Source organism: Nicotiana sylvestris, chromosome 4 (genome assembly GCF_000393655.2).
Source record: "Nicotiana sylvestris chromosome 4, ASM39365v2, whole genome shotgun sequence".
Lineage (NCBI taxonomy): Eukaryota > Viridiplantae > Streptophyta > Magnoliopsida > Solanales > Solanaceae > Nicotiana > Nicotiana sylvestris.
The window spans coordinates 179,276,537-179,297,837 of NC_091060.1; the positions used below are offsets into that span (position 1 = coordinate 179,276,537).

At 31.5% G+C, this 21,301-nt stretch overlaps 2 protein-coding genes across 2 annotated transcripts; both read right to left on the reverse strand.

The window, feature by feature from the left end:
* Positions 1-1,344: 1,344 nt before the first annotated feature.
* Positions 1,345-8,686, reverse strand: LOC104227166 (uncharacterized). The gene is made up of 2 exons (XM_009779337.2): positions 7,752-8,686; positions 1,345-2,695 (listed from the first exon to the last, which is right to left on the reverse strand). The coding sequence occupies exons 1-2, from the start codon at positions 8,367-8,369 to the stop codon at positions 1,919-1,921; spliced, it is 1,395 nt and encodes a 464-aa protein (XP_009777639.1). The 5' UTR covers positions 8,370-8,686; the 3' UTR covers positions 1,345-1,918.
* A 6,532-nt stretch (positions 8,687-15,218) lies between these two features.
* On the reverse strand, positions 15,219-21,301 carry LOC104227167 (protein EARLY STARVATION 1, chloroplastic-like). Its single transcript, XM_009779338.2, has 11 exons — positions 20,888-21,301; positions 19,342-19,433; positions 18,997-19,190; positions 18,132-18,171; positions 17,896-17,977; positions 17,711-17,788; positions 17,495-17,620; positions 16,747-16,868; positions 16,199-16,238; positions 15,990-16,064; positions 15,219-15,534 (listed from the first exon to the last, which is right to left on the reverse strand). Exons 1-11 carry the CDS (start codon positions 21,178-21,180, stop codon positions 15,378-15,380), a joined length of 1,299 nt encoding a protein of 432 aa, XP_009777640.1. The 5' UTR covers positions 21,181-21,301; the 3' UTR covers positions 15,219-15,377.

The window sequence follows — 21,301 nt, forward strand, 5'->3', positions numbered from 1 at the left end:
CATACGAAAAATGAATATAATAATAAACTCAATGATTCGATATAAATTACTTTTTGAAGGAATTGCAACGTATGTTAGGCCACTAGCCTTCTCTTTTCCAATTATGGCCACGAGATTTTGACAAAACAATCCTTACAGGGCATTTAAATGGTTGGACCAAGATCAACTATAAGCTTATGGATTCGAGGCACAAAACAAATTATGAATGAGAAACTATCAGCTATGTCCATTTATAAGTATTATAAAAATTAGCTAATTTATAAAATATTATTAATATTAGTCATATATTACTAATATTAGCCAATTAGCTATTTGTAGCCATAAAAAGGTTAAAATTTTGCTTTCTTTTGAGTGGATGTTATTAGAATAAATTGGGTATATCTTAAGAAGCTTGAATCTCAGTTTGGAATGACTTGGTGGAGTTTTGAGGTGGTTTAAATTGAAAATTCGAAGTAGAAGATGAATATGAAAAAAGTGATATGTGTATCATATTTGTATCAAATGTGTATCACATGTATATCCATGTATACCTGTGTGTGAGATACATCCGTGATACATATTTGATACATGTGTCGCAAAAGAATTTTTTAAACTCGATTTTAACTACGAATTTTGATACCATATCAGTCCAAATCACCTTCAATCTTCCTCAAATTTTGTATATTGACTTATCTATATGTTTTCAATAAATTTCAACCATACCCATTGAAAAGTATACTTTTTTTGCTTAGATTTTTGGAATCTTTTATATATATATATATATATATATTGACTTATCTATATGTTTTCAATGAATTTCAACTATACGCATTGAAAAATATGTTTTTTGCTTAGATTTTTGGAATCTTGTATATATATATATATATATATATATTTGTATTTCATATATATATATATATATATATATTGTATTTCATCACCTCATTTACGAAATTTCCTTTTCGTCTTGCATCTAATGTTGCTAATCACGCTTAAAAATATGGAAGGAGCTCTTTATATGTGATTCTTGGAGAGAAAGAACCTTATTTATTGTGTTTTCAATTTTTAATATGTGTCTAGCTAGTTTTAGCAAGTCAATGATTACTGGCTAGAGGTTAGGTAAATTTAGACTTATTTGAGACATTTCTGTAAGATGTACGTAGCTCAGTGCATTGAACCGATTGACATGGCAAAAACGTTGAATCTTTGAATTAGACGCCTCATTGTTTTCAAACTACATGTTTCATCTTCTAATTGGTTTCAATAATAGGTTAAGAATTCAAAGTTGTCTGGCAATCAAAAGATTTCATAACATGTATTATGCTATTTGCCATTTCTAGCTCATCTAACTGGTAGTAAAGATCATTTACGAAGCACTGCTTGTTTTAGATAAACATTGTACCATCACACAATTTAGAATGACAACAACTAAGATACCAAAACTGGAACTTGTTACCTTTTCGTGAACTAGGTTCAGTCAAATAAATAGATAGATCGCCCTTTCCTGTCCTGGAAGTTGATCCCCGTTGCCCAAAACCAACAAAGGTTCTAACAGTCAAGTAAATGGTGGGACCTCCTTCCGGGAACTCCGATTAACTTATCTTATTGAGTGCAATCCTTTCTCTATAAAGCTAAGCACTAGTAATATCCGTTGAGATATCCCAAAAAACACGCGATGTCTACAAAAACACCTAGGTATTTTTGTAACTCTTTTTGTTTTCCTGAGTCGAGGGTCTATTGGAAACAGCTTCTTCATCTCTACAAGGTAGAAGTAAGGCCTGCGTACCCCAGACCCCACTATGTGGGATTATACTGGGTACGTTTTTTTTTCCGAAGAAGGAAAAAGGAATAAAGAATTGAAATATAGAAAAAAGCTGCGTGGAAGGCTAGAAAACTATATACATAGTTTACCTATACTATGTTGGATTTTGCTTTGAAGTTAAGCAGATGCTGATAAGCCCAATTGACAAATTTGAGACACTGGAGGAGCCTCCCAATAAGCTGTCTTCTTCTTCATTTCTGCAAAATCCCTCACACATTGCTCCATTCTTAAATCTTCAACTCGCCTTCTCGCTGCAGCCAGTTTATTACCTGCCACTTCATCGAATAATTTCTGCCACCCGCTCTCCCACTCGGCATGAGCATCACAGAGCTGAAGGGTGTTATTGGCCCAATCAGTCCAGCTCCATCCTTTGTACAGTCTGTTCATTACCAGCCCAACGCAGTGGTCAGTGCATGAAGGTGTGCAAGGCCGGCACTTGGCACCACTTAATGGGCCTGGACTAGAAAGTGCTGCTACTGGAACACCAAAACGGGGTGGTGGAAAATCATAGCTACGATCCGATACAACGCAGAATGGGAGGCGCTTAGTGATGTAGGGAACTTTGTGGATAGTCAGTTGGGCCTTGAATGCGCCCTCTGAGTTGAGGAGATGGTATCCAGCTGAATCCAGCTCAGGAATCAAAGAGAGCCGTGAAAGAGCAACTACAGACGTGTTGTAGTCACCGAGACCAAAGCGATCATTTAAGCCACCGTAGGATGAACCTGGAGGAACTAGGTAGGCACCTGGAATGAAGTCGTCGGGCAATAGTGGGGCGTTCCAGTAGCCATCAACTCGGGTACGAATTATCCAGTCATAAGTGAAGTTGTTCCGGCGTTGATGAGCTTGTATCATCGTCAAGCAGCCCTCAACTAGGTTGAAATATTGCAGCAGACCCTGCCATACAGAACAGTAAAAAAATTTGTTGCAATTTCCGGAATTAGAAAAAGCCAGTGTAGCTTATTAACATCAAACCTAGGGGAATATGGCTATAAATACTTTTTGTTTTTCAACTAAGCAGATGCAGATAATCTATCTATAATTAAAAGCAAAAGACAAAAGCACCTCATGAAGCCAAATGACAGAACAATAGAATGACACATGGCATAATTAGTTATTAAATTAGTTATTGGTTATTCTTTTTAATTTAAATCTATCTATAATCTATCTAAAATTAAAAGCAGAAGACAAAAGCACCTCATGAAACCAAATGGCAGAACAATAGAATGACACATGGCATAATTAGTTATTAAATTAGTTATTGGTTATTCTTTTTAATTTAAATATATCTAAAAAATGAAAATAATTAAAAAAACTACCATATATATGTGTGTATATATATATATATATATATATATATATATATACACACACACAATTGGTTTCTATCTATAATTAAAAGCAAAAGACAAAAGCACCTCATGAAGCCAAATGGCAGAACAATAGAATGACACATGGCATAATTAGTTATTAAATTAGTTATTGGTTATTCTTTTTAATTTAAATCTATCTATAATCTATCTATAATTAAAAGCAAAAGACAAAAGCACCTCATGAAGCCAAATGGCAGAACAATAGAATGAGACATGGCATAATTAGTTATTAAATTAGTTATTGGTTATTCTTTTTAATTTAAATATATCTAAAAAATGAAAATAATTAAAAAAACTACCATATATATGTGTGTGTATATATATATATATATTAATTGGTTATATATATATATATTAATTGGTTACTTTAATTTAATTAATAAATATAGATTTCTTATCTATATCTATATTAATAATTAACTATAATAAAAAATATAAAAAAAAAAAAACTACCCATTCAAATTGGGTGGGAGTAGTTTCAAGTTGAAATTTTTAAATTATTTTAAAATCAAAAAGCAAAAATAAAAATAAAGCTATAAAAAACGGAAAAAAACAGAAGAAAAACTACCCATTCAAATCGGGGAATAGTTTCAAGTTGGAGTTTTAAAATAATTAAAATAAAAAAAGATATCGTATAATTAACTATAATAAAAAAACGAAAATATAAATATATAAGAAAATAACTAGCCATTCAAATTGGTAGTTATTTTTAATTAATAATTAGTTATTGGTTATTATTTTTGAATTTAAATATATATAAAAAACGAAAATTAAAAAATACAAAACTACCATATATATATATATATATATATATATATATATATATATATTGGTTACTTTAATTGAATTAATAAATATAGATATCTTATAATTAACTATAATAAAAAAAATCAAAATATAAATATATGTAAAAATAACTACTCATTCAAATTGGGTGGGATTAGTTTAAAGTTGGAGTTTTTAAATTATTTTAAAATAAAAAAACAAAAAAAACTATAAAAAACAAAAAAAGAGAAGAAAAACAACTCATTCAAATCATGGAGTAGTTTCAAGTTAGTGTTTTAAAATAATTTTAAAATAAAAATAGATATCTTATAATTAACTATAATAAAAAAACCAAAATATAAATATATAAGAAAATAACTACTCATTCAAATTGGTAGTTATTTTTAATTAATAATTAGTTATTGGTTTATTATTTTTGAATTTAAATATATATAAAAAACGAAAATAAAAAAAATACAAAACTACCATATATATATATATATATATATATATATATGTGTGTGTGTGTGTGTGTGTATATATATGTGTATATATATATATATATATATATATATATATATATATATATATATATTGGTTACTTTATTTAAATTAATAAATATAGATATCTTATAATTAACTATAATATAAAAACGAAAATATAAATATATAAAAAAATAACTACCCATTCAAATTGGGTGGGAGTATTTTCAAGTTGGAGCTTTTAAATTATTATTTTTAAAAAGCAAAAAAAAAAGCTATAAAAAACGAAAAAAGAGAAGAAAAACTACCCATCCAAATCGGGAGTAGTTTCAAATGTGAGATTTAAAATAAAAAACGAAATTAAAAAAATAATAAATTATCAATTCAAATTCGGGAGTAGTTTTAAGTTGGAGTTTTAAAATTATTTGAAAATAAAAAAACAAAAATAAAGAAATAAAAAAAACTTCAGAGAAAAATATTAAATAACGTAATATGCTAATGAAACTTTCTATTAACAATGTAGTAGCATTAAATATTTGAAAATATAATAAAGAAAAATACATAACAAAAAAGTTATTCGATGCGCTGCCTGTATAAGTCCCGTTAGTTTAACAAAGATTTTATTCACTAAAATTTAGATAATATTATTAAGAACAACAGAATCTATATATTACTAAAAGGAGAGGAAAAATCCCTTTCGTTAAGCCAAGTGGCAGCCTAAAAAAAAGCCACATGACATAATTAGTTACTAAATTTATTATTTAGTTAATAATTAATTATTGGTTATTCTTTTTGAATTTAAATATATATAAAAAAAGAAAATAATAAAAAAATATAAAACTACCATATATATGAATATATTCATATATATATATATATATATTAATTGATTACTTTATTTGAATTAATAAATATAGATATCTTATAATTAACTATATAAAAAACGAAAATATAAATATAAAAAAAAACTACCCATTCAAATTGGGTGGGAGTAGTTTCAAGTTGGAGTTTATAAATTATTTTAAAATAAAAAAGCAAAAAAAAAATCTATAAAAAAACAAAAAAAAAAAGAGAAGAAAAACTACCCATTCAAATCGGGGAGTAGTTTCAAGTTGGAGTTTTAAAATAATTTTAAAATAAAAATAGATATCTTATAATTAACTATAATTAGAAAATGAAAATATAAATATATAAAAAAGTAACTACCCGTTCAAATTGGGTGGGAGTAGTTTCAAGTTGGAGTTTTTAAATTATTTTAAAATAAAAAAGCTATAAAAAACGAAAAAAGAGAAAAAACTACCCATTCAAATTGGGGAGTAGTTCAAGTTGGAGTTTTAATATAATTTTAATATAAAAAACAAAATTAAAAAAATAATAAATTACCAATTCAAATTGGGGAGTAGTTTTAAGTTGGATTTTTAAAATTATTTAAACATAAAAAAAATAAAAATAAAGTAATAAAAAAAACTTCAGAGAAAAATATTAAATAACGTAATATGCTAATGAAACTTTCTATTAACAAAGTAATAGTATTAAATATTGAAAGATATAATAAAGAAAAATACATAACAAAAACGTTATTCGATGCGCTGCCTGTATAAGTCCCGTTAGTTTAACATAGATTTTATTCACTAAAATTTAGATAATATTATTAAGAACAACAGAATAAAATTTAAAATAAAAAAATTTCAATAGTAATAAATTATATATCTTCTCATATATTACAAAAAGAAAGCGAATACTAAATATTGTTTAATATAATAAAGAAAATTAGAACAAAAAAGTTATTCACTGACTATATAAGTACGTTTGATTTAATAGAGATTTCATTATTAGGTATATCGTATTGACAAACAAGATGACAATTGAATTTTATTAAAGCAATACGATCTAATAGGATCAAACAAGCCTGATCATAATTTAATTTAATTAATATTTTTTAATATTGACCGCGCATCGCGCGGGTACGACTGCTAGTGTATGTAAAAACTAAAAACTAACCTTGCATTTGCCTCTGCAACTATGAGCTAGGTGCTAATGAACTCTGAGATTCACCTCTACGACAATGAGCCAAGTGCTACTGAACTCTAAGAACCATGGTTCGATCATAGTATCTCACGATGTACAACTAAACAATGAACCAGTGATCTATCATACAAAATGGTAAGAAAGATACACAATACTACAATAGCAATTTAAGTCCAACCAGTGCAGTCAGTAGCACTGCCCCGAATTAGGTAAAGATTGAGCTAGAGCAGTACTAGTTGCGCTTGAATTAGGTAAAGCTATACTACCATAAATTTAACATGCTCACATGTCAAACTAATAAACACCATATTTAATATGAAACCTACTTTTCAAGTGCACTTAACACTAATATTCAACCATCATTAATCCGACAAAGGACTATTCGATTGCAAAATCTAATGAAATGGTGAACCATTCAATGGTGTTCCTAGTGAATACTTTCATTTTCCAATTAACAGTTCCCCTTCTCAAGTAACTAACACAGGGATTACGTGTCCTCAAATCCTTAACATTTTCTTATTTCTTCCCAACAAACCTTGGATGGTTTCAGGCAAGAGCCCACAGAATTGGTGAAGAAGCTCAGAAGGTAAACCTATAACAATTTGCACCTGAGATGCCACACCATCCAAACCAAATTGTGCCTACATTTTACCTACCTTCAGTATTATACGTCGTCCCTAACCTCTCTTCACTTTATGGAATCAACGTTTGTTTAGGTGCCAGATTCATCACTCTGTGAATATATCATCAGTTAACTCAATTCCAAACTAGTTAGTCTTAGCTATATAAATTGACGAACTCACTCAACTTTCTCAAAGTATTATGAGAGGATTCATCAAAATTAGACTTTTCTCGACCACGTACTTACTATCTCCCACCAGCAAATCTGCACGTGTTGTAACTCTGCCCACAAAGAATTAGGCGGAAGAGAAAAAATCACTGACTACTATTTTTATCCTGACTGTGAACTTACTGCAATTTCCCTCAACTCGAACATAGAACGGTGGAGTTAGATTTCACCAAAGTATACGAAACCAAATACCAGAACAAGTGTCGACTGCTAACTAACAAGAGCCACCAGCTACAACTACCATTTAACAACCTTCCAAAATTGGCTTTCAAGGTACAACAAATACACCATTAATATCTAATAACTGTTAAGATCCTAAAAAACAAAACACTTATGCCACAAAACATTCTCCAATTGGAATCTTCTTAAACTAAAGCTAAATTATTAATTAAGCTAAACAAACAAACAAAATTCCGTACACAAAAAACAAACAAAAAACAGTGAGTTTTTTTACCTGTATACCATTTGGTGAGTTGCGAGGGCTGAGAACTCGGACCTGAGACTCGGTCATGTTAATTGGTTTTGGCCGGAAAATTTTAACGGCAGAGATTCGCGGAGCAGCCTTTAACAAGGAGAGCTTATAAGCTTTAGAATCAAACGGGCTATGAAGATAAAGATCAGAATTCGGATACTCGTTCAGAATCTTCTGGATAATAGAAGGTCCAGTTAGTTCAAATCTACGAGCCCCACCCACTAAACACACTGCAATTCTAGACCGATCCAACTCCTCCTTCGTCGCCGGTTTATTCAACACAACCGGCGAAAACAACGGCTCATCATTTCTAGACCGAATCTCCGCTTGATTCGCAAAAACCGGCGGGAGTAAGCTAGACCGGTTCATCAAGGAGTTAGGAGGAGGAGGAGGAGGAGGGACATTATTGTTGAAAACGGATTTGAAAGGGGCAAAAGTGGAAAAAGGATTGTTGAAGGTGAAAGTGGAAGTGGTTATGGTGGGAATGGAGGAGAGAGAGAGATAAAAGAGGAGAGAGAGAGGAGGAAGAATTAAGAGTAAAAACTTCCAATCAAGATCTGAAGAAACCCATTTTGAACATTTTTTCAGCAGCAGCTTCATTTCTGATTCTGGGTTCTTTCTCTTCGTTCGAAATCTTGAGTTTCGTTTCTTCTTCTTCTCCCATAAATGGAAACAAAACAAAAAATTAATCTTTGTTCTACAAAAACTGCTGCTAGTATTCAAACAGACTTGAGTGTTTAAGCCATGCACGCTAAATGAAGAAAAGGGTAACGAATAATATTGGATTTTTCGACTACTATTTTAGTACCAAGAACGGAGGAAACCTGAATTTTATGAATGAACGTTGAATGACTGCTTTTTCTGGGTAAAGGTTCAGAATATTATTGTCAAAGTGTGATGATGAATCTCGATTGAAAAAAAAATAGAAAGAAAGAAAAGAATATGCATAGGAGTATATAAACTTAGAGAAAATACATAAGTTGTCCATCAAACTTGTTCGGAAAAATTATTTACACACCTTAACTTTACGGGCGACCTATGTTTATCCTATTCTTGTTTGGAGTGAATTTAATACCCCATTGGTAACACATAGTCAGTCTTATGGTGGGATGTGTAGTACACGCGTGTCACGTGTCAAAAACTGCTTTATTTTTTTTCCACTTATTTCGTTACTTTTTCTTGAACTCTTTTTTTTCCATGTCATCTTCGTCACCGCCTACACCACCATGCAAGATCCAACACTTTCAGCTTTAAAAAGTAGGGAAAAATTCCTCGTCGAAAAAATGAAGCCGGCAAATCCCAAACTTTTCAGCCAGTTAAAATCCTTCAAGCTTCGGCAAAATTTATGTCCAAATAGAAAAGCACTTTCAAATTTCAATAAATTATAACTTATCAATGGCTTCAAGGCGAGCTATTGATCCGTAGGCCATTCTATGCTCTTCCCTCTTTCAAAAGACTCTTTTGTAGGAAATATTTTACAAAAATCTCAAGCTCTTAATTTGACACTAAATAAACTATATATATATATATATATATATATATATATATATAGTGTGGAAAGTACACATGGTATTGTTATTACTGAAAGGTGGTGGAGAGTATTTCTACTCGGGTAAAGAAAAAGTAGAAGAAAAAAAGAAAAAAAGTAGAGGGGATGGAGGCAGATACAGTAGGGGAAAATGGAGATACAGTAGTATCTTGGACGGGAAAAGGGAAATGGTGACAGGAAGAAGAAAAGGTTGAGAGAGAAAAAAATAAGAAAAGAAGAATTAAAAGAAAAATGGACGCAAACAGTAAAAATGTATGTCTATTTTTAATCATTTCCCTCTTACACGCGAGTTTTGGAGAGTGAAACTACTGCCTTTGCCATGTCACCATTTAGGGTGGTATTAAATTCATCTCAAACAAAAATAAGGGGGATATAGGTCGCCCGTAAAATTAAGGTGTATAAATAATTTTTCCGGACAAATTTGATGGGTAACTTATGTATTTTCTCTATAAACTTATAATTTATTTATGATATCACGGATTCGAGCCGTATAATCAGATGATAAACTGCCTATATTATATCTTCAAGGTGCGGTCCTTTTGGAACTCTGTGTGAGCGCAACATAATTCGTGCACCGAATTACCCTTCATATATTATATTTCATTACCTGAGAAAAAAATAATACTCCCTCCGTTCTAGTTTATGTGAACCTATTTCCTTTTCGGTCCGTTCCAAAACAATGACCCATTTCTAAATTTGAAAATAATTTAGCTTAAATTCAAATTCTACCCTTAGTGAGAAGCTTTTATAACCACACAAATACTCTGGACCCCTTTTTGACTTGTTTAGGACCACAAATTTCTAAAGTTTTCTTTTTTTCTTAAACTTCGTGTTCAGTCAAACTGGTCCGCATAAATTGGAACATAGAGAGTAATAAGTGTGATTGCATGCTATTATCCTAGACCAGACCATGGATCTAACTTCCATGTATTATAGCTTCTTTGACCAAATTTCTCCCATCTTAGTAGCACTTTTTTTATTAAAAAAATGTGTTTTATTTTCAAAGTTGAAGTATTTGGCCAAGCTTTTGGAAGAGAAAAAAGTGTTTTTGATGAGAAGCAGAATCAGTTTTGGAGAAGTAGAAAAAAAGTAATTTCTTTACAAAAGTACTTTTTTGAAAAACACTTTTGAAAAAAATACACTTAGAAACAGTTTTTAAAAACTTGGTCAAACATTAATTGTTGCTCAGAAGTATTTTTCAAATTAATTAGTCAAACACAAACTACTTCTCACCAAAAGCACTTTTGAGAAAAATCAATTTTCAAAATAAGCTGATTTTTGCAGCTTGGTCAAACAGGCTATAAATATTTGTCCTCGATATTTATTAACACTTAATTAAAGTAAGAGTATATATATTATTTAATAATAATTTAATTATATATATGTGTGCGTGAATATACATAATAATACTATAATTTATTTATCTATTTAGTGTAAATACCGAATACAGAAAAATAAGTGGATAAATCTGAAAAAAGTAGATGCATCCCTTTGTCCCAAAAGATAATGTAGTAGCTCAAAATTCAAATTTATATTGTCATGACTCATGAGTTAAACGTTATTGCTATTCATTTGTGTTTTCAATAAAAGCCATTCTTTTAAAATTTTGTATTCTCCTTTGTTTGTCCATACTTGACATTCTTTACGATTGTCATCAGGGGCGGAGCTAGAGATTGAGTAACAATTCGGCCGAACCCAATAGCTTTGGTGTATTTTTTGATAAAATTCATTAAACATGTACAACTTATTAATTTAAAACATAATAACTTAAAAATAATTAGAATTCCGTACCCATAAGTTCTCCTAGGGCTGTGCACGGATCGGATCAGATCGGATTTAGCATATTTCGGATTCGAATTTCGGATTTCGGATTCTAGAAAATGCAATCCGAATCCAATCCGAATTATATCGGATCGGATCGGATTTTAAAGTTTGGATCGGATCGGATATCGGATCGTATTATTATGCCTCAAAATTAAACTAATATGTATATTTTCTTTGTAAAAGAGGCAATGCATTAAGAAAAATTCATGTTTATGCAATTATGAGAGTACTATGGTGCCAATATAGCTAAATCTAGCAATTGTAAAGGTAATAACTTGGAGGTTGATGTAAATTAAAGTGTAGTATTTATACATGTCCTAATAATTTCGAATTTCGGATTGGATTGGATTAAAATATACCAATCCGAAATCCGAACTTTTAATAAACATAATCCAAAATCCGATCCAATCCGAAATCCGAAATTCAAAATTGAATGGATCGGTTCGGATTTCGGATATCCGATCCGAATGAACAGCCCTAAGTTCTCCGCCTCTTATTGTCATTTTCTTTTTGTCCTTTTCTAGTTTTGTAAAATCTTTGCATGTTATGACCTTTTTTTAATTAAAATCAATATAGTAAAAAATTGATTTACCTTTTCCTTGTTAACAGTGTTAAAAGAAAAAAACTCAAAAGAGTATGAATGAAATGGGAAATATAATACTGAGTTAGTACTTAGTAGGAGGAATAAATACAGGGAATAAAGGTTTGAAAAAGTGAAAATAATGCAAAACAGATCGAGCAATTGGCATATATTCTTTCTGACTAATCACTTCCTAGTCCATTTAATTATTTATATTTGTAATCTCAATGCAGACGACATCAGTCATGTGTCATGGATTAAGACTTGTGACAGATGTAATTAGCAAAAAATATTTATTTGACCAAACACCATAAAATATTACTCCCTTCGGTCCAAAATAAGTGATTTTTTGGGTGTTTTCACACAGATTAAGAAATTTACATTTTTACATTAATTAGCAACGGAATTGACCATATTAACCTTTATTATCTCGCATAAACACTCATAACACATATTCCAACACTAGTTACTCCAAGAAGAATGTAGGAAAAAAATAATTAATTCATTTTTGAAATCAGGGAGGAGAGGCGAAAGAGAGATTTTCGAGCCTGCAAGCAGCAAGCAACAACGGCGTGAGCCTCCAGATGCCTCCAAGCAAGCGAAGGTTTTCGGGGTAATCGTCGCGCGTCCTTCCCATGCTCCGTGACAACGACGGCTACTTATTTTGGACGGGAGGGAGTAGTAGTAAAATATTGGTGGATTCTAAATTTTACGTGGGATAGGACGCCACGTGTAGCTTGTCAAGTTGGACACTAATTTTATGAAGAAGCTTCTCGACAAGTGCTTGGTCATGGCTCACACATTTTAAATATCGGTACATCACATTTTTCATTCTATTATTATTCTATTTTAATTTAAACAATTAAATATTAATATAAGAATAATTTTTTGAGACACAATTCTGTTCTCGAGTATAAATTTGTTTAATTTTTAAAACCATTTTATGAAATAATAAAGTTGTACTGTGATTGTAATTTGTACTGAGAAGATGAAACGCGAGAATTAAATTACTTTAGCTTAAAGTGGAATATCAATATTTTCTTTTAAAAAAGGTAAGCTATTTTTGGACGACTGAAAGAGAAGACAAATTAATTCTCTTAGACAAATGGAGTGGTCTTTTATCAATGAAGTAAAGACAATTCTTGAAGATTAAAGGTTGAAATCCTAATAGAAATAAAAATTACTAGAATCTCATTTTGATAAGTGTTGTAAAGTAAAATAATAAGGTATTTGGGATAATTCATAAGATTTAAGTTATACACACTAACGTATAAATGTTATTTTTTAGGGAACCTTACATAAATGTCCCGAAAAAGTTCCAACTTACCAATTTCTAGCCATTAATCATAAACTTACTAAAATTAGTCAAACACATATAAAAATTAAAAACTCAAAGAAATAAGGTTCTTTCTCTCCAAGAATCATACACAAAGATCTCCTTCCATATTTTCAAGTGTGATTAGCAATATTAAATACAAAATGGAAAGGAAATTTCATGGATAAGGTAGCAAATAAAGTGATGAAATACAATATATATATATATATATATATATATATATATATATATATATATATTTAAAAAATCTAAGCAAAAAATAACTTTTTCAATGGGTATGGTTGAGATTCATTGAAAACGTATAGATGAGTCAATATACAAAATTTAAGGAAGATTGGAGGAGATTTGGACTGATTTGGTATCAAACTTCCTATATAAAATCGACTTCAAAAAATTCTTCTGCAACACATGTACCAAACATGTATCAAGTAGGGGTGTACAAAGAAAACTGACAAACCACACCAATCCGATAATCCGAGTCAAACCGAGAAAAAAAACCCGACTATGGTTTGGTTTGATTTGGTTTGGTATTGAAAAAAAAACTCGACCAAAATTGGTTTGGTTTGGTTTTAACTAAAGAAAGTCAAACCGAAACCAAACCAACCCGACATTATATATATATATATATAGAAGTTTTAGATATATTAGATATATAAATATATTTATTGTGATGTAATTTATAAATATTTCTTTAAAAAATTCATAATTTTATCTTTTAAGGTATTATTTTAAGGTTGGACTTAGAACTTTTGATTGTTCCAATAAGTTTTATAGCCATTAATATTAGTAAATTAAATAATGCTAACAAAAGTCCAAACCAAAATCAAATCAATACTAATGCTAACAAAAAATATTCCATTCAATAGTTAATACTACGACGAGAATGTCTTGAATATTTATTTTTTGTTTTGCAATAATTTGGATAAAAATGCATAACCTATTTTTTATTTTTTCTTTAGCGTTTAATCATGTAATTAATACTCTCTTGTTAGTCTACTTACTTTAACATAACTTAACACTTTTAGATTATGTTTATTTTTATGGTTTTTTAATTAGCAATATTCTTATTACATAATTTTATTGTCTTTATTGTTGAATATTTTAGGATAATGCCATGACACATCTCATATTTTGTATTATGTTCTTGGAAAATACTTTATATAGTTGTATCTTACAAGGATTAAAGAAATATTTTGAGTACAAGTTATATGTTTTGTTCTACGAAGATTTTACCGGAAAATAAATCGAAAAACGAGAAAACCCGAGATTGAAAAACCCGAGTTTTATTGGTTTGGTTTGGTCTTTAGATTTAATAACCCGACACAATTGGTTTGGTAATCGTAAAATCCGAACCAACCCGACCTATGTATACCTCTAGTATCAAGCATGTATCTCACACGCAGGTATACATGGATATACATTTGATAAATATGTATACACAAGTGATACACCTATCATGTTTTTTATGTTCATGTTCTACTTCGAATTTTCAATTCAAACCACCTTAAAACTCTATTAATCATCCCAAAACTGAGATTCAAGCTCATTAAGATGTACTCAATCTATTCTAATAACGCTCATTCAAAAGAAAACAAAAATTTGACTTTTTTGACTACAAATAGCTAATTGGCTAATATTAGTAATATTTTATGAATTGACTAATTTTTATAGTAAGCTACTTATAAATGGACATAGTTGATATTTTTCCTATTTTTCACTATTTTTATATTATTAGTATGTTTTAGTTTTTGTACCTTCTAGTGATCAACTTAGGATAGTTTCATGTGATCAAGGAGTCACAATTGTTAATGGATTCCTAGATTCTGATCTTTATTGCTTCTAGCTTAGTTTTTCTTTTGGGATTATCAGACCCAAATTTACCAGAAAAACTAGTTTTAGTACAACTTCATATAGTATGCTCTACAATGCAGACATTATTTTCACTATTTACTAGTACTAAGAGTTAATAAATTACCAAAAAAGATTCTACAAGATATTCTACCATGATATATAAATATTATCCCCCATACCTAAAAGGCAAGACTACCCTGTTTGGATTTGTAAAAAGTTTACTAGTAACTCTAGCTAGACTTGGAAGTTGCTGCAGAGTACAATCAAGTTGAACTCGAGAAATACTTAAAACATGTCAAGCAATGGAAATTTGATTTAAATTCCTAAAAGAATGAAATAAATTAATAGTGGTAAATTATCTTCTTTTACAAAATGAGAGTTGCCAAATACAATCAAATTTTGAGAACTTGTCAACTACCAACATCCAACATAAACCATGTTTCATAAGAAACCACCTTGTTCTGGTTGTCATTGTAAGGAAGGGGGAGGCAATTCATCTTCTGGAGGTACAGATGGACCAAAATCCATATTTGGGAATACACCAGGCGGTCTTTCTCGAGGTTCGATTGACAATAATTGAGTTGAATCCCCTACTACATCTGCCCATCCATAGTGAGGTTCGGCCCTAAAATAATAAGTAAAACATGTTAATTCAATATACAGTCAGACCTCTCTATAACATCCCTATATAACAACATTTCACTATAAAAGCCAAGCTTTTGCGGAACCAAATTTCATGTTATGTTATAATATATATTCTTTATAACAGCACTTCGCTATAATATCCAAAAATATTCGCAACAAACGACGTTGTTATATAGAGGTTTGACTGTATAGGAACTATCCACAACATATGGTACTTAAACGAGTTCAACCTCTATACACTGACAGCGTGAAAGAGTTACCTTATCCGATCACCTTTAAATGATAAACACAAGTAGCTGTACATAATATGTGGAACTAATTACTTGGAAAATAAAGCAAGCAACTTGCTAAAACACGTTAAATTACACTGCTAGAGTAAAGAAACTGTATATAAGTTAAATCCTACTTATATTAGAAGAGGTGACCATAACTTACTCGTAATAAGTTCCTTCATCCACAACGATGTCCCAACTTTCACCCGTTGTGCTCTTGCCATACTTGTGCACTTTGCTGATTCATGGAAACAACATTATCTTCCGTTTTAAGTTTCCAAAATGTAAAAAGTGCCATGGAAATGGACGTGCAACCGATAAAATATAATTTAATTTACTGAATACAAGTTTAAATTCATAATTGTGAGATACCCGTTACCAAAGTGCTCCTCTCCCCATGTCCTTGACCATCCTGGAAAATTAGAAAAATAATAATAAGAAAAGTTTTGGACGACTAGTTACCTTGAAACTCAAAATAAGAAACACATATTACATGAACTTATATCAGCTCTTCCAAATATTTGCAAAATATTCCATTATAGCTTAACAATTATTAGTACATGAAATTATGCTAGTTGCTTTGTAAAAGATTAATAAGCATTCAGAAAATACCAACTTCATTATGTAGCTGCAGTTGTTTTAAGCTGCAACATGTAGATTCACACCCCTATAATTGCTTACTTATAGTACATCTTTCTATTGTTTATCCTTTTTAATAATTTCCCAAAACATATTTCTTCCTACTTGAGGGTGTAAATGAGTAAACTAATTACTGTTTCTTCTATGACAACTGGGAAAGTTCTTTTTGCAGCTTAACTTTAAACATGAAATTTTTTTAGTAATTGGTTTTTATATGTTTTAGCACCTAAGTCCTTTTGGAAGGTAAAGTTGTAATTCAAATGAACAAAAGGTAGGCATACTTTCACCGCGGGGTGACACGTGCCAAGTCTCCCCTTGTCGTGAACCAATGCCAGCAAAAAATTTCTCTTCCCATTTGTCTCCCCATTTTGTTCCAAGCTCAGTTTCCGCCCACTTGTCTGTCCTGAGAAAAGGAGCATGGAACTATAAGCAACATAAACCAACTTGTCATTAGCAACTCAAGATTGCTAAGGAGGATTTAACAAAAAATTTCACCCTTCACAAAGCTAATTGTTTACAAATTTCTGCCATCACCAACGATATTCAGGAAAAGGAGAATAATGACAGACTTTTTACAAACCTCACTTCAAGCTATTTTGTCTAGCATCAGCTGAATTTCAATTATATGAAAGTCCAATTCTAGAGGGCGCATCAGTGGGGACTGGGGACTTATAAGGATGACCATAACGTTAAGGATTATCTCACCAACAAATTCTGGAACTTGATAACAAATGCAGTAGCAAAATCAAAGTCCAACATTAGAGCACACCTACCCACGCACTTATGACTAGTTGCAGTTCTAGTTTACTACTATGTTTCTTGAAGGACAAAGTCAAAGTATTTGTGATTGCCCATGTGACATAGGATGTATAAAACCAGTTAAAGGCAAAATTGGTCGTAGGACATCAAACATGCCAGCAGTTTAGCAATGAACACTGTAGTAGTTATGCTTTCACCAAAACTCAATTGCATTAACCAGGCAGGAGTCTGGTTTTGAAAATGCACACTAGAATAGAATAAAGTGTGTACCATTTAAGAACAGATCCTCTTCCGTCATAATGCTCCCCCCATTTCTCCCACCAAGACTGTTCATTTAATCTGCCATACTTATGGGCTCCTTTCTCTGTCCAACCCTTCGCATCATATTTTTCCCACCTGCATATAAAATAACATGCTTATTGAATTTGCAGGTAATTCCACTGTGCATGACCAGGTAAAACAAATGTTCCCCTCAAAATCTCTTACCAATTTTCATACCACCCAGCATTCTCTGTGCCTGATTTTGCTTGTTTTTGTGCACTCCTTTCTATCCTAGCAAGATTACTGCAGATTGAAATGCAGCACAACACAATTTTAATAATTTTCTCGGCGCAATAAAGAAGTACTCGGCAGCTAATAAGATCACTGAATCTAAGATAATGTGTAATAACCTCCATTCATCTTGGTGAAGAACTTCCCGCCATGTTTCCCACCATGAGTCCCCTTCAGCATTTTTCCCAGATTTCTCCACACCTGCCAATTATCCAAAAGGATAACTTATTAATGTTTCATGAAGTGCAGAAATAAAGGATGAAAGTGGAATAACTAAAAACAGTTGTAAGATGGATAAATTAGCCAAATGCAGCCACATATTACATAGTTGAAAGAAAAAAGCAAAAAGCCATACCTAGTTCTTTGTATCCGGTCCAATCACTTTTCTCCCACCACTGTCAAGGAGATCAACAAATCCAATTAAATGCATCCACCTGGGATGGTACTTGACAAGGTTATAAAATAATGTCTAAACTGGAGCTTAAAATCCAAACAACAGTGATGAACGACAACCCTAATTTCCTTATCCTCTTACACACTCCACAAACTAGGCTTAGATTCGAAGTATTTTTCAACAGAGGTGTGAAGGAGAATTCCAATATTTTCACTTATCAATCATAAGCAACTATTATTGGCCAACAAAAGAACTAGTTTATTGTAATAAGCCACAACCAATACTCTAAGATGTACACCACTATGACTTATCCCTGAGCCCAATAAATGATTATATACAAGCATCCCCAGGCTCTAACCAAAAAAGTGAACTGCATCCGTGTTCAGGAAAGAGAGTTAATTTTCTGATAGCTAAACATTCCCCAAATTCCAGGCGTTTTTTATATGTAGTTCCAGGAACTTATGACTGGTTCGATACTCCACAACCCTAACCATAGGAAAAAACGAGCAACCAAATCTAGCAAAGAAAATTAATTCTCCGTGGTGACTAACGGGAGTGGTTCTTAACTAAAATAACCTCTACTTATCTTACTCGTGTCATCAATGTAGTTAAGAGACATCATAGTTCTGTGTTCAGATTTTCACTTCAGTTTAGTACCTGCAATTTGTTCTTGGATTCTAATAAAAATATTATGAGCAGAAATGACAATAAACAACACAACTGTACATCAGGTAATTCATTTATGCAAAAATGTGATATGTCAGTACTCGGAAAAAAAATAAACAACGCAACTGTACACCGATCACAGGATTAAAAACACATGTACCGTTTCTTTCCATTCTAAGGTACCATCATTGCTCTGACCACCCATCCTTGTCCAACGGCATCGGTATCCATTGTCACCAAGGTCTTCTCCACTCTCTCGGTACCATGTACTGCCATCTTCATTTTTCCCAGTTTCATTGACATTATCATTTAACAGACTGATGCCCCAGTCTTTCTCATTAGCAATACCAGTGTCTATAAAAGGAAGAATAATCAGGAAATTTATCATCAGATACCACTAAGACACTAAGACCCTACATAGGTAAAATGCAATGAGGGTAACTGTTAATATCATCTGAAAAGAGAAAGAATGTTATAAAGCCGGGACGGAAGGAACCACAAGTACCTCGCTTTGGTGGAGAGTCACGGGACTGAGGGCCTGAATTTCTTGGGATACAACGTGAAAAGAACTTTTCTGGCTTTGAAACAAATCTAGACCTGCATAACGAAATGTTGATGAAAAACAAAATTTTCAATAAAAACAAACATCACTTGCAATCAATCGAAAAGGAGGCACAAAGGAGAAACAGTGAGTCAATAACTGTGAAGATATTCTAGGATACTAGAAATTCAAGACTAATTTGGAATTTCACATCAAGATTATCAAGCCTACAATGAATGGCTTGTTAATGACCCTTCAGCAAAGGTTATCATCTTTCTATGTAAAGACTATTTAGTAGTGCAGACCAAGTAGTGATATCAACAAAATGCCGAAAATTTTAACAACAGGATACCTCTCTCTTCTCCATTCCTTAATGATGGCGGAGATCAATCCAAATAAACAGTGAAATTAATTGTATGAAGTGAAACAAGCAAGCGTGACAAATTGCTAAGATATTCCATTGGTAAACTCACACTTTTTGAGGCAATAAGTTATGTGGTAGAAAAGATCACGAGACCCAACTTGCAAAGTTCTGCCTTTGAAGAAAACAAGAAAAATCTAATCTTATACAGATTCATATTAAGATTGCTGAAAGCATCATATTTGAGAGGGTTTATGTGTTAATGATTATATACATAAAATTCCTACTTTGTGTTGAAATGGGGAAGAGCAAACATACAAATATCTACACCGTACAAATGGCAGAAAGAAAATCTTTTCCTTTTGTTTGCACTTGGGCAAATTTTAACGTCTATCCCAAACAAACCCATGTGATGCCTTATCAGCTTCAGCCAGATAACAGGTAAAGTTAATTTCTTTTTCTGATAAGGAACATGTAAAGTTAATTTCTTTCAAAAATATATATATCACATTGCTTTTTTGAAAAGCAGAATATCCTAGAAACTAAGAAAGGTTGTGACTTTAGCTCGTATAATAATCATAAATCATTAATTAGTCTAACCAACATTGAGGAAATGCAGTTTCAGCATATACTAAATCCTATCCAAATAGAATTCTTTACTCCAAATATGACATTGTTCAAAACCTTTGCAAGGGATATAGCACTAACCTATTAAAGAGCTCAAAGAAAACCTCAATATATGTTCAACAACAAACAATATGAACCACCCATTTTGCCCCGTTTCGTTCGATTACTCATTCAGGCTTCTCTAAGTTATTACTTCGACGAAATTTAGTTTTTCTTCTATGAATTCAACTCTCTATTTTTACTTACTGTTTGTAACAAATTGATATCCAAGCTACCATACAATAAAGAATGATCAGAAAAAATGTAACATAAAAATTACATTTCCCAAAAAAAAAAATGACACCTTTTTATAATATTTAGAAATAATTTAACTTTAAATTTCTCATTTTATAATTAATGAGATGATTTATTGCCACAAAAATGTCTCTGTCATATTCTAGACAACAAATTCCAAAGACTTTCTGTCTTAAAACTCAGTTCTCAATCAAACAATTTCACATAAATTTATAAAGAGTGACTTACTGAGGAGAAGGAAAGGGCATAGAAGAAGAAGCTTGAATCCTCATATAATTAGCACTGATCTTCTTAGCATCAAACCTCCAATCCTCACCTCCTCCACTTTTATCAACACCATTCCCTGAATTAATTGGCATTGCTGAATCTGAACAACAACATTTTATATTACTAATTAACTTCCTCTTCTTCCTTCGGAACTCCACAAATCCCCCATTATTACGGTAATAATAATAAGCAGAGGGTGATACATCAAGCTTAGCCCCTATGGGCGCTGTGAATCCTCTAGAAGAAGCCGCCATTATTATTGTTCAGGAAAATGCCATTGGAATTAGTAGAGAATGTGTTGATTAAGCCCTAGAAATTGAGGTTTTTAGGCAGCTGAAAGAATTGGAAGAGAGAAATTAGGAGAATTTTTTTGGC